The sequence below is a fragment of the Capra hircus genome, chromosome 3, assembly GCF_001704415.2.
Source record: "Capra hircus breed San Clemente chromosome 3, ASM170441v1, whole genome shotgun sequence".
In the NCBI taxonomy this organism is placed as follows: domain Eukaryota; kingdom Metazoa; phylum Chordata; class Mammalia; order Artiodactyla; family Bovidae; genus Capra; species Capra hircus.
This window is the reverse complement of record NC_030810.1, coordinates 68,570,179-68,584,510: the sequence shown is the minus strand read 5'-3', so window position 1 is coordinate 68,584,510 and position 14,332 is coordinate 68,570,179. Positions and strand designations below refer to the sequence as shown.

General features: G+C 33.9%; 1 protein-coding gene across 1 annotated transcript in view; it reads left to right on the top strand.

Annotated features, from left to right (window-relative positions):
• HFM1 (HFM1, ATP dependent DNA helicase homolog) overlaps positions 1-14,332 on the top strand; it is a 118,426-nt gene that overhangs the window by 35,439 nt on the left and 68,655 nt on the right. Inside the window, exons 11-19 of the mRNA XM_018046506.1 lie at positions 797-997; positions 1,080-1,168; positions 5,904-5,947; positions 6,054-6,155; positions 6,534-6,679; positions 7,631-7,725; positions 8,331-8,464; positions 9,270-9,317; positions 11,247-11,327. Of these exons, the coding sequence (XP_017901995.1) occupies positions 797-997; positions 1,080-1,168; positions 5,904-5,947; positions 6,054-6,155; positions 6,534-6,679; positions 7,631-7,725; positions 8,331-8,464; positions 9,270-9,317; positions 11,247-11,327 (940 nt within the window). The remainder of the gene's footprint in view (positions 1-796; positions 998-1,079; positions 1,169-5,903; positions 5,948-6,053; positions 6,156-6,533; positions 6,680-7,630; positions 7,726-8,330; positions 8,465-9,269; positions 9,318-11,246; positions 11,328-14,332) is intronic.

The following is a 14,332-nucleotide window of genomic DNA, read 5'->3' as shown; positions in this document are numbered from 1 at the left end:
ATTCTAGAGTTGAGTCTGAAATATGCTTTTGGGATTTCCATCTCACAAGTGTTTATTTGTTCTTTGTTTAGAAAAGTTGTCAACCTTCGCCAGCCTATCCTAGTCATTTGCTACTATTCAGCTAGTATTCAGTATAACACAAAAGAAGTATCAGCTATATCTGAGCATAGTTCTGAAAAATAGCAAAGAAGTTACAGTGCTACTGAGAAATTAAATTTCTTTGTTGAAATTAATTTTTATTTGGACTCTATAGGAGGAAAATAAAACAAAGTAATAATAATTGAAAGTTTATCATGTTAAAAAGTGGTTGTAATCTTGAAACACTGCTAATTGAAAATATTTACCAATATATCAATTGAATAGTATCTTTAAATGGAGAAGGCAATGGCACCCCACTCCAGTACTCTTGCCTGGAAAACCCCATGGATGGAGGAGCCTGGAAGGCTGCAGTCCATGGGGTCCCTGAGGGTCGGTCGGACGTGACTGAGCGACTTCACTTTCACTTTTCACTTTCATGCATTGGAGAAGGAAATGGCAACCCACTCCAGTGTTCTTGCCTGGAGAATCCCAGGGACAGGGGAGCCTGGTGGGCTGCCGACCATGGGGTCACACAGAGTTGGACACGACTGAAGTGACTTAGCAGCAGCAGTAGCAGTGTCTTTAAAATATGTAATGTTGAAAAGACTACTTGACTAAATATTTGTATACCTTGACTTTAAGGTGATCTGTAATTGGGCATGTTAGCCATAAAACTTTACTAGAAAAAAACTCATTGGTGTTTTTCTCTCATTTAAAGATTGCAGAATGGCTTTCAGATGGTGAAAGATCTGCTGTATGTCTGAAAATGGATGAGAGACATAGACCAGTGAAACTTCGGAAAGTGGTTCTTGGGTTTCCCTGCAGTGATAACCAAACTGAATTCAAGTTTGATTTAACCCTCAACTACAAAATTGCCAGTATTATACAAACGTACTCTGATCAGAAACCTACACTTGTGGTATGGATTGTTGGTTGATTATTTTTTAATGTAATGTTTAATTTTTAATATGATTAATATAAAAATATTCATTCGTTTTTAGTTTTGTGCAACAAGGAAAGGTGTGCAACAGGCTGCTTCTGTTCTTGTGAAAGATGCAAAATTTATTATGGCTGTGGAACAGAAACAGAGGTATATTTAAAAATATTTTCTTGTACGTAGAAAGACTTTCGGGGATAACCTAAATGAGATGAGAAAACCGGGTTGACCTTTTCAAGTTACTTCACTTTTCCAAACCTGCTTCCTTATCTGTAAAATAAGGATAATAGTAATTTAGAGGATTAATAAGACAATGAATCTTAGTACAACTGTGATCCTGTCTTCTTTATTTCATAGCCATTTTGAAAGATTATTCATATTTCTTCATTTTTTACTCATTTTCAATCCATCTGTTGTAATATTTTACTAAAGCCAGTCTTGTCAAGTCATCTCTCAGGAGCCTCTAACACTTTTGACCACTCCCACCTTATTTAAAAACACCAGTCTGTGTGTTTTCATGATCACTGTCTACCATGTTTCTTCCTATTTTGCTTTCTACTCAGTCTCAGTCCCTTTTCACTTCTTGAACCTAATTGTTAAATGTTAACATTCTAGGGGTTCTTTCTATCCAAGATTCTGTTACTAAGGTTTCTAAACTTGTCTAACATACCCAACACTTTGTTTACTTTGGTCTCCATAGATTTTTTTAAAAAATAGCTTTTCTGCATATCATGCATTTAAATTTAAGAATTTTTTACATTTAAAAAAAATTTAGTTAACTTCATGTAGTTAATTGGTAGTGTTCTCATAGTGAAAGTGTTTCCTGAGCTTTCGTGGGTTTTCCCTCTTTTTTTGGATGGTTTTATTTATACTTACTCATTTCCTTATTTTTCCCAGTTTTATTGAGATATAATTGACATCTAGCACTATATGTTTAAGTATAAAAAATAATGATTTGACTTACATATAGCATGAAATGGTTACCGCATTAAGTTTAGTGAAAATTTGTCATCCATACCTATAGATAAAAATTAAAGTTTTCATTTATGATGAGACTCTTATGGTTTACTCTCTTAACAACTTTTATATATAACATGCAGCAGTGTTAATTATATTTATCATATTGAACATTACATCCCTAGTAACTATTTATCTTCCCCTTCATAGATCATAGCCTTGTTACGGTGAAGGGGGTTGTGTAACTTAATGAAACTATAAGCCATGTCATGCAGGGCCATGCAAGATGGATGGATTATAGGGAAGAGTTGTGACAAAACTTGGTCCACTGGAGGAGGAAATGGCAGCCCACTCCAGTATTTTTGCCTGGAGAACCCCATGGACAGTATGAAAAGTCAAAAACATATGACACAGAAAGATGAGCCCCCTCCAGATCATAAAGTATCTAGTAAGCTACTGAGGAAGAGAGGAGGGCAATTACTAATAAATAGCTTTAGAAAGAATAAAGTGACTGGCCCAAAGTAGAAACAGCACTCAGTTGTGGATGTGTCTAGTGGTGAAAGTAAAGTCCAATGCTGTAAAGAACAAGGTTGCCTAGGAACCTGGAATACAGGTCCTTGAATTAAAGTAAATTGGATGTGGTCAAGCAGGAGATGGCAAGATTAAACATCTTAGGAGTAAGTGAACTGAAATGGATGGGAATTAGCAAATTTAACTTAGATGAGCATTATATGTACTACTGTGGGCAAGAATCACTTAGAAGAAATAGACTAGCTCTCAGAGTCAGCAGATGAGTCCAAAATACAGTCTTGAGTGCAGTCTCAAAACAGACAGAATGATCTCGGTTCATTTCCAAGGCAAACCACTCAACATCACAGTACTCCAAGCCTATGCCCCAACCACTGATACCGAAGAAGCTGAAGTTTAACAGTTCTATGAAGACCTACAACACCTTCTAGACTAATCCCAAGAAAAGACGTAGTTTTCATCTTAAAAGATTGGAATTCGAAAGCAGGAAGTCAAGGGATACCCAGAAGAACAGGCAAGCTTGGCCTTAGAGTACAAAATGAAGCAGGAGAAAGGCTAACAGAGTTTAGTCAAGAGAACACGCTGGTCATAGCAAACACCCTTTCCCAACAACACAAGAGACAAGTCTATACACAGATATCACCAAATGATCAATACCAAAATCATACTGATTATGTTCTTTGTAGCCAAAGATGGAGAAACTCTATAGAGTCAGTAAAAACAAGACCCAGAGCTGACTGTGGCTCAGATCATGAGCTCCTTATTGTAAAATTTAGGCTTAAATTGAAGAAAGTAGGGAAAACCACTAGGCCATTCAGGTATGAACTAAATCAAATCCCTTATGATTATACAGTAGAGATGACAAATAGATTCAAGGGATTAGATCTAGTAGACAGAATGCCTGAAGAACTATGGATGGAGATTCACAACATTGTACAGGAGGCAGTGACCAAAACCATCCCATAGAGAAAGAAATGCAAGAAGGCAAAATGGTTGTCTGAGGAGGCTTTATGAATAGCTGAGGAAAGAAGAGAAGCAAAAGGCAAGGGAGAAAGGAAAAGATATACCCATCTGAATGCGGAGATGCAGATAATAATAAGGAGAGATCAGAAAGCCTTCTTAAATAAACAATGCAAAGAAATAGAGGAAAACAGTAGAATGAGAAAGACAGATCTCTTCAAGAAAATTGGAGATATCAAGGGAACATTTCACGTAAGGGTTGGCATCATAAAGGACAGAATGGTAAGGACCTGCCAGAAGCAGAAAAGATTAAGAAGAGATATCAACTACCTCACATATACAGATGATACCACTCTAATGGCAGAAAGTGAAGAAGAACTAAAGAGCCTCTTGATAGGGGTGAAAGAGGAGAGTGAAAAAGCTGGCTTGAAACTCAACATAAAAAAAACTAAAATTAAGGCATCTGGTTCCATCACTTCCTGGCAAATAGGAAAAAGTGAAAGCAGTGACAGATTTTATTTTCTTGAGCTCCCAAATCACTGCAGGTGGTGACTGCAGTTTTGAAATTAAAAGATACTTGCTCCTTGGAAGGAAAGCTATGACACACCTAGACAGCATATTAAAAAGCAGAGACATTATTTTGCTGACAAAGGTCTGTATAGTCAAAGCTATGGCTTTTCCAGTACTTATGCATGGAAATGAGAGTTGGTCCACAAAAAGAGGCTGAGCACTGAAGAACTGATGCTTTTGAATTGTGGGGCTGGAGAAGATGCTTGACAGTCCTCTGTACTGCAAGGGGATGAAACCAGTCAGTCCTGAAGGAACTCAATCCTAAATATTCATTGGAAGGACTGTTGCTGAAGCACAGCTCTGATACTTTGGCTACCAGATTCAAAGAGCCAGCTCACTGGAAAAGACCCTGATGCTGGGAAAGATTGAAGGCAAAAGAAGAAGGGGATGGAAGAGGATGAGATGGTTAGATAGTGTCACCAACTCAATGGACATGAATTTGAGCAATCCAGGAGACAGTGAAGGACCGAGGAAGCCGATGTGCTATAGTCCACAGAGTCTCAAAGAGTTGGACACGACTTAGTGACTGAACAACAACAACCACCTATTTATCTTATAACTGGAAGTTTGTGCCTTTTGACTACCTTCATCTAGTTCCCCTTCCCCACCATCTTTTTCCATGAATTTGTTTGTTCCTTTTTGAAGTATAATTGACCTTCAACACTGTAGGGTCAGTGTTCCTGTTATACAACAGAGTGATTTGGTGTTTTCTATACATTTCAAGATTATCATCATAATAAGTCTAGTGACGATTGTCATGATCATCATAATGATCTGTCACTATATAAGGTAATATTGGTACATAATTATTGACTGTATTCCCACACTTTACATTTTGTACCCATGACTCATGTTTTGTAACTGTATGTTTGTTCTTTTTAATCTCCCTTACACATTTCTTTGCTCCTCCCTCCCCTCTGGCAACCACCTGTTTGTTTTCTGTTTCTATTACTCTATTTTTATTCTATGTTCATTTGTTTTGTTTTTTAGATTCCACATATGAGGAAAATCATATAATTTTTGCTTTTCTCTATCTGACTTACTTCACTTAGCATAATACCCTCTAAGTTTATCTGTGTGGTTACAAATAAATGGCAAGATTTCATTTCTTTTTTACTACTGAGTAATATTGCATGTGTGTGTGTGTGTGTGTGTGTGTGTGTGTGTGTGTGTGTGTGTGTGTATACCACATCTTATATATCCATTCATCTATTGTTGGACACATATTGACTCCATATCTTTGCTATTGTAAATAATGCTGCAATGAACATAGGGATGCGTATATCTTTCTGAATTAAGTGTTTTTATTTTTGTTGAATACATACCTAGAAATGAAATTGCTGGATCATATGGTAGTTCTATTTTAAAACTTTTGTGAAATCTCCGTATTGTTTTCCATAGTGGCTACATTTGTTTATATTCCCACCAACAGTGCACAACGATTCCCTTCCCTCCACATCTTCACCAGCACTTGTTATTTGTTGTCTTTTTGATAATAGTCATTCTGACAGGTGTGAGGTGGTGTCTCATTGTCGTTTTGATTTGCACTTCCCTGATGATTAGTGATGTTGAGCACCTTTTCTTGTTCTGTTGTCCATTTGGATGTCATCTTTGAAAAAAAAGTCTATTCAGGTCCTCTGCCCTTTTAAAAATTGGATTATCTAGGGGTTTCTGTTTTTGTTTTGCTTAGTTCTAAGATTAGGGACTTCTCAGTGTGAAATTTAGATAGTCTCTACTTATTGAAGATGGTTTTTGAAAAATGATGTTATAAACATAGTTTGATATCTGTAATCTTCAAAATAATTAAGTAATACACTATCCAAGTTTTTGATGCTAATATGAAAAACTCAATAATTTTGTGTTTTTTAAATAGGTTACAAAAATGTGCATATTCCATAAAAGATTCAAAACTGAGAGGTAGGTTTAGAGATAATTTCTAAATCATATTTTTACCTATAGATAAAAGGAGCCAATAACTAATTAACTTTAAAAGTACATGACAGATGACATTCTTCTTTTGTAGATATCTTAATACATGGTGTTGCTTATCATCATGCTGGTATGGAACTGTCAGATAGAAAAGTAGTTGAAGGAGCTTTTACTGTTGGAGATATACCAGTTCTTTGTAAGTAAAACATATTCTTGTGGATATTGTAAGATCTTTTAGAAACTAATTTAAGAGAAAAAAGAAAAAAACTCAGGTATTCTTATTTATTTCTGTTTTTCTTCCAAGAATCTAAATTATAACTACCCATACAAATATGTGCTACAGTAAACTCTCTTGCAATTTTAGCAAACACTGTATAGTTTGAAAAGTAAGAATTAGTAGTTTTTCAGCTTTAAGATATATTATTTTACATAGTGATGTTCTTTCTTTTTATTCTAAATTTCCTATATGTTTTTATTGTTATATATTTATAAAAATATATCTTTTATAAGAAAACTTTTAGCTGAAACAATAAAGTTATATGACTTAAAAGTAATATTCTTTAATTTGATACAGTTACTACCAGTACCTTAGCCATGGGAGTCAATTTGCCTGCTCACCTAGTGGTTATAAAATCTACAATGCATTATGCTGGAGGAATGTTTGAAGAATACAGTGAAACAGATATTCTACAGATGATTGGTAGAGCTGGTCGACCTCAAGTAAGTGACAGTATTTCACTTTTTTGTAATTCATTTTAAAGACAATGTAAAAAGCAAAAAGAAATGTGTATTGTTTGTTAAAAAATTAATATTTCACATTTAAAGTAGGTTTAAAAATAAATGTAACTAAGAAAATCTACTACTTTCATGGAGGAGTAGAAGTAAAACAAGTCTCATCAAAGTCCCACATAACTCCCTTCACAAGTCTCAAGTATTCGCTTCACTCCCTCTAAACTCCTACTTGTTGATAAATGATTAAGTTTGTGAATGTATGCTGTTACAGGGTTTTGGGGTTGGGTGTTTTTTGGCTTTGGGGATTTTTTTGTTTTGTTTTGTTTGCTTTTTATACTAAATGGAAATGCTGTTGGCATTTTGGATGGGACTGTTTTTCATTCCATAGGACTCATACATTGCAGAACATGTAGCATCCCTGTATACTATCACAAATGCCAGTAGTGGTCCCCCAATATTGTGACAATTAAAAATCAGCCCATATACATTACAAAACATGGCATAATCTGACAAATTCTTAAATAAAAAAGTCATTTTTTATATGGACTAAGGTAAAATTTAGGAGGGATATCTTTTCAGAGAATACCAAAATATTATGTTACAGAAATTTATAATTTTTATAGGATAATTTAGATTATATGTGAAATACACCAAATCTTGCAGCTTTAAACCAGTTACCTAAGTTTGTTTTGGTTTTACTATTGCCAAAATTGTTATATTGAAACCAAAGTGGTATTTTTAGGTCTATACTGTTGGGAGGATTTTAAGGTAAATTTTCAGTTAACATTCAATTCAGAAGCATTTTAAAGGTCTTTTTGACCTGTTGTTTAAGACAGGGAATTGTTTAATATAAAATGAAAATCTTGAGTTATTGAAGAAAACTGGTATCAACATGTACTTTTCTTTATTAAATTTCTCTCTCTTTTTCTTTTCTTCCAGTTTGACACTACCGCTACTGCAGTTATTATGACTCGGTTAAGCACAAAAGAGAAGTATATTCAGATGCTTGCTTGCAGTGACACTATAGAAAGCAGGTAATATGAAAAATATTCCAAAAAATAATGTTAATATGTCCTGTAATTTTCCTTTTATTAGGGATTTTCTAAGGCCATTTTCTTGGAATTTTTCAATAACCTAATTAGAGAGTTTATTGTTTTAAGAAATTAATAGTTAGAAAAAGACAGTGAAATAGTTGTTTAGCATTGTTTATCAGCATGCAGTTGCATGTATTCTTGTTATAAAAGGCCAAATTAGTAATGAGAGGAATATAATTTTCACATCTTTAAAATTTGCATAATAATAAGAGACAGGTACCCTGAGACCTTTTAGTAAAATGTTTGATTATAATACTCTTGGGGAAAATAGGATGTAATCTATTCCCCACCCTTTTTTTTAAAAGCAATATTGTCTTCTAGAGTCATGGAGTAGAAAGAAATCTGTAACTTTTGAAAAATTAAACTGATATTAAGGTTTACTCATATTTTTGAAAATTAAGTTAACTTTCATGAATCATTAAAGTAGCAATATTATTCAGTTATATTTAACTATATCATTAAATTATTCAAATATTATTCTAACAATGAGTTTTATAACATTGCAATGCATGTTACTAATGAAAAGTTTTTTTTCCCCCCATTAGTTTGCACAGACATCTTATTGAGCATTTAAATGCAGAGATAGTATTGCATACCATCACAAATGTGAATATTGCTTTGGAATGGATACGATCAACCTTGCTTTATATCAGAGCCTTGAAAAATCCATCTCATTATGGTTTGTTACTTTGATTTTGAAGAGTAGTAATTTTATCAAGCCATTGGGCCTACTTTTTACTAATAGGTCACAGAATAGATTATAGAAGTTAATAGGTAGCAGAAGTAAAAATAACAACTATAACAAATACATTTAGAGGCAAGAGTAGACAAACATGAGAAATCTTTATCTGTTTTACTTCTAGTCTTTTAATAAGGCTTGAAATCAACACTTAAAAATAGACCTTTTGAAAAAAATTTTCTCCAGTAAAAATTTTTTAAATGCTTAGAATTATTTAAAATAAGTTAAAGGGCTTCCCTGGTGGTTAAAATCAAAAACAATTTTTGAATTTTGTCTGAACTGGTGTTCAAACCAAAATATATGATAATACTGTTGATGTTGGAATTTTCATCTTCCTTCTAAAGCTAACATCTGTGGTTATGTTACTTCTAGAGGGTTCTTTCATGTGGTAAAGATTATAAAGTAAAAATACCTGGAATTGCAGAATATTAAATTAAAACCTGACTTGCTATCCACAGGTTCAAAAGTTTCAGATCTGTAAGAGGAAAAAATACATATAATATTCCTGGTCACTGTTTTCTAATAAAATTAACAAAGGAAAGCCAATTGATATTGAAAGGATTTTACAACAATGGTTATTTTCTATAAATGTTTAAGCCTTTTTTTAACTTTAAGTACTTTTTTCTTCTATTTAAGATTTAGTTAGACTACTCTTTTCTAGTTAACTGGGGTATCAAAGTAAGCCTCTAAGGATGAATAAATCTCATTCTATTTTATTTTTAATAAATTTTCATAACTTAAATAGGTTTTGCATCTGGATTGAACAAAGATGGAATTGAATCAAAATTACAAGGTTAGATGCATTTCCTTCTAAAAAATTATATTCTATAAATTTTAATGAGATGGTCTAGTTATTGTGAAACTAGGAATAGTCCAGTAAAATATTTTTTAAAATTACTTTATTTGAAGAAAAAATATATGGATTTCCCTTTTCTCAAGTAAATAAAGCTTTGCACATATACTTTTTTTTCTGAATTAATCTATTAATTTTATCAGAATATCTTCCTTTGTATGACATTAATTAATTTGTTTTTAAAAATGATCTTGGTCTTTGGAAATGTTGCCCATAGATATACAATTTTATTATTTATTTTCCTTTTCTAGTTTAATTTTAATTGAAAATATAAGCCTAACTTGATTATGGGCTTCTTATCCCAGTCTGTGCTAATAAAGAATTCCTGTCAAACCTCAGTTTTAGTTTTCAGTTAATTTCATTATCTCATTTTTGAAATGAGTATTTTCATTCCTTCATTTTTGAACTCAGTATTTCATTACATCTTTGAAAATATCAGAAGATTGTTGAGCATTTATTAGGAGTAGAAACTGCTGCCTCTACAATGTACTGAGACTGTCTTCCAGTAAAAGAAAAAAAATGTTAGATCCCTAAAAATATTTAGCCAATTTTAATTTATTCTCTACTTGGATATACACATATGGCAAATAAAAATTCAGAGATAAGGATGAAGAAGTAAAATTATCATTCTTAAAGAATAAATATATTGTTAAAAAATGCTGATAAGTGATAGCTTACATTAATAATGCTGCTGTTGGGAAACAGATCTGTAAAATAGTTGTACTATCCTTTCTGTATTGACCAAATTTGAAATGGAGTTTTAAAAGCATATTTTTTTTAATCAAAATGATCAAATACACATGAAAAGAAAAATACTTCATGAAATATTACCAAGAAATATCTTGCTATATTCTGGTAACTGTAATGTTTTAACTTTTCTAAACGGTTCTTAACAGTTCATATTTGTCTTATTTTCAGTTGTTATAGAATGGCTAATTTTTCCCTATAACGAATAGCTGAATTTATTATGTAACTGGATAGAATGTTTTGGTTTCCTTAGAGGTCGGCTTAAATTTCTTAGGAAGGATCCTTAGCATAGATTATGCTGTTTCCTAAATTTGGTTAAATTTTCTTGCTCTGTATTCTCCAGTAGCTTTACCAATGTGTGTGTTTGCTAAATACTTTAGTCACGTCTGACTCTTTGTGACCCTATGGACTGTAGCCAGCTGGGCTTCTCTGTCCGTGGGATTCTCCAGGCAAGAATACTGGAGTGAGTTGCCATGGCCTCCTCCAGGGGATCTTCCTGACCCAGGATCGAACCCACATCTCTTAGGTCCCCTGCATTGGCAGGAGGATTCATTACCACTAGTGCCACCTGGGAAGCAGCTTTACCATCACACTTAAAGAGTAAAATGCAAACCTTCACCACAAAGTCCTGTTTGATATTCCTGGGCCTGTTTCTCTAACTTCATCTCTTGTCACTTTCCCCTCCTTTTTTTCCACTCTGTCCAAATTGGCTATCTTGCTGTTCCTTAACCACATCAAGCTGTTCCCACTTCAGGTCCTTGCACTCTATTCTTGGAACACATCTCACATGTTTTACATAGCCTAAACCTTCAATTTCATTCAGGTCTTTTTGAGGATTAAATGAGATATTATAAATATATTATTTTAAGTTGTAAATGTTATCACTTGAGTATTTATTATTTTTATTATTTTTACTGTTAGAAAAAAATTTTCAGCATACTAGGTGCCTTTTTTTTTAAATGAGATTTTTTTCATTTGTTTTGTTTTTACCACTTAAGTAGGGACTACAGTTCTTCCCAGAAAAATTACACAGAAACACAACTTCAGAATATTTAATAATAAATTCTGTTTTTTGTTGCTTTATTTTATTAAAGTTAAAATGTGTTTTTTATAATTGAACAGAATTGTGTTTGAAGAATCTGAATGATTTGTCATCTCTGGACCTGATAAAAATGGATGAAGATATTAATTTCAAACCAACTGGTAATTTTTTTCATTGTTGTTAGTAAATTTAACAATTAAGACTAAATTTAAACATTTGTTCCACTAAAATTTAGATGATGGTAAAATTAAATTGTGGTTTCAATTCTCAACAGGGTATCATCATTATTAGCATGATAAATTTATATGAGTCCTATTTACAAGATTATAGAGCTGTCTTTTTGATAGGCATTAAATTTCTGTTCACTAACTTTGGTGACTTTTAGCAGAGGATTGAAAAGTTCAAATCTTTGGGTTGCTTCAGTCACATTGTAACTCTTGTAGCTAACCTTTTGCCAATTCTTACTTCTTCAAACAAGGCTTATGAAGATGGTTACTTAGGTGCCTTCTCTTTCTCTCTCTGTCTCTGCCTCTCTCTTTTTGATTCTATATAGGGTATAATAGAAGCAAGAAAGAATGTTTTGTAGTTTTTAGCACACATGATTAGAAGTTTCTTGGGGAAAAATATTGACTTCATTGTATTTTGCCTAATAAAAATTGGGAAGCATAGAAAAGTTTGAAAAAAATCAATATATGACTATGTAACATTACATGTATCCATCTATTTTTAAATGCATTTTTATGTACTTGCAACCATACCATAGCAATGTATGATTCTGTGTCATGTCTTTATTTGTATAAGGTTTTAAAAACAATTTACCTCCCTAACTCTCAGCCGTAGATTTATAACATTTTTTTCCTTCTCCCGTCATCTTCATTCTGGTAATTCTAACTTGTTTCTGAGAATTACCTTCTTTGTATTCTAGGATGTCTCACTGAGGAGTCATGAGAATCACTAATATAACTTCTTCCTTTTTTATTTTTAACCCTGTCATTTTATTTAAAAAAAAATTTATTGGCATATAGTTGCTTTACAGTGTTGTGTTTCAGTTTCTACTGTACAGCAAAGTGAATCAGCTATACATATACATATTAATATATTCCCTCTTTTTTGGAATTCTTTCCCATTTAGGTCACCACAAAGTATTGAGTAGAGTTCCCTGTGCTATACAATAGGAGGGAAAACTAATATAACTTCATCATCTATTCTTTATATACTTTAATTCTCAAGAATATTATTCCCACTGTCATTCTTTCCTTGTGGAACTTCTCGAATCCACTGATAACATTTCTTCTGCCTTTAAACATACCTAACAAATGATATATATACTATTTGCTGTCTTCATCATCAGTGAATATTACTTGATTAATCTTATTCTTTTTAACTTGCTTTTGATTCTCTTTTTTCTGCTTCTTTAATGAATTTTTGTTTGCTGACTTTTTTTGCCTTACTGTGGACTCTGATGCTGGGAGGGATTGGGGGCAGGAGGAGAAGGGGACAACAGAGGATGAGATGGCTGGATGGCATCACTGACTCAGTGGACGTGAGTCTGAGTCAACTCCGGGAGTTGGTGATGGACAGGGAGGCCTGGCGTGCTGCGATTCATGGGGTCGCAAAGAGTCGGACACGACTGAGCGACTGAACTGAACTGAACTGATGGGCTTCTTAAACATGCAGATGTTGGACCTTTATTCTCAGTTTATGATAATTTCTTTGAAAACATAATTTACCTTCACAGGTTAAGCTATAGTCATTATGTAATTGTGGTTTTGATCTAGGTCTTGCACCTTTAGTATAATATTTGACCATTAATTGCCGGAGTCCAGCTCCAGCAGCCAGGGATTCAACCTGAAGAGATGAATGGTGTCAGCGAATGAGACAGCCTCTCAGTTTTCTTGGACTGCCTATTTATTTCAAGTTTAAGATTGTCTTTTATACTTTTACAAAAACATTAGGTCAGAGGTTTGACATTTTCAGTTCCCCCTCTCCCAGGTATATTATATCCATAAATCACTGTTACTCTTCAAACAGAGTTCCTGCTTCAGTGATTCTCTCGAAATCAGCCTTATCATCTATTATCTACCTCCTCTAATGCTTCCCTGGTGGCTCAGAGGTTAAAGCATCTGCCTGGAATGCTGGAGACCCGGGTTTGATCCCTGGGTAGGGAAAATCCCTGAAGAAGGAAATGGCAACCCACTCCAGTACTCTTGCCTGGAGAATCCCATGGTGGGAGGAGCCTGGTAGGCTACAGTCCATGGGGTCACAAAGAGTTGGACACGACTGAGTGACTTCACTTTTTTTCACTCACTAATGTGTCCTATAGTTAACTTGTGATTACATTGTAACTCATGCTACATTCCTCAGTTTACTACTTATCTTCCTAAATCCTGTTTGCCCCTAACATTCTGAGCTCACTATCTCTTAAAAAGGCTTCTAGCTATAGTGTTTCTAAAAATTCCTAACTTCTATAAGCTATAGTAAAATATGCTAACTTTACAACATTCCTTAAATCTTTAACTTCTAACTATTTTAATTATTTCTAAGCCCTAAAATTCAGTAAACTCCTTTACCATAAACATTCTCCTCACAAATAGGCTTCAGATAGCAAGCCCTCCCATGGCCTCAAGCTATGGCCTATGTGCTCATCCTGGAACACTCTTTTGTAAAAGTCCTTGAACAAATGTCAATGATTAACTTCTTGAATTATTTTCTGTGCACAGCTGCAGAAGGCTTTTGCCTTCTCATGCTCCTGTCAAGAACAATAAGCGCCTTGATATTCCTTTTCAGTCAACTCAGATGAGGAGAGGAAAAAACAAGTCAGAATACAAGCCCTAACTCCTTCATTATTTGGATGCAGTCTCAAAAATGACAGGATGATCTCTGTTCTTTTCCAAGGCAAACCATTCAATATCACAGTAATCCAAGTTTATGCCCCACCCAGTAACGCTGAAGAAGCTGAAGTTGAATGGCTCTATGAAGACCTACAAGATCTTTTAGAACTAACACCCAAAAAAGATGTCCTTTTCATTATAGGGGACTGGAATGCAAAAGTAGGAAGTCAAGAAACACCTGGAGTAACAGGCAAATTTGGCCATGGAATGTGGAATGAAGCAGGGCAAAGGCTAATAGAGTTTTGCCAAGAAAACGCACTGCTCATAGCAAACAC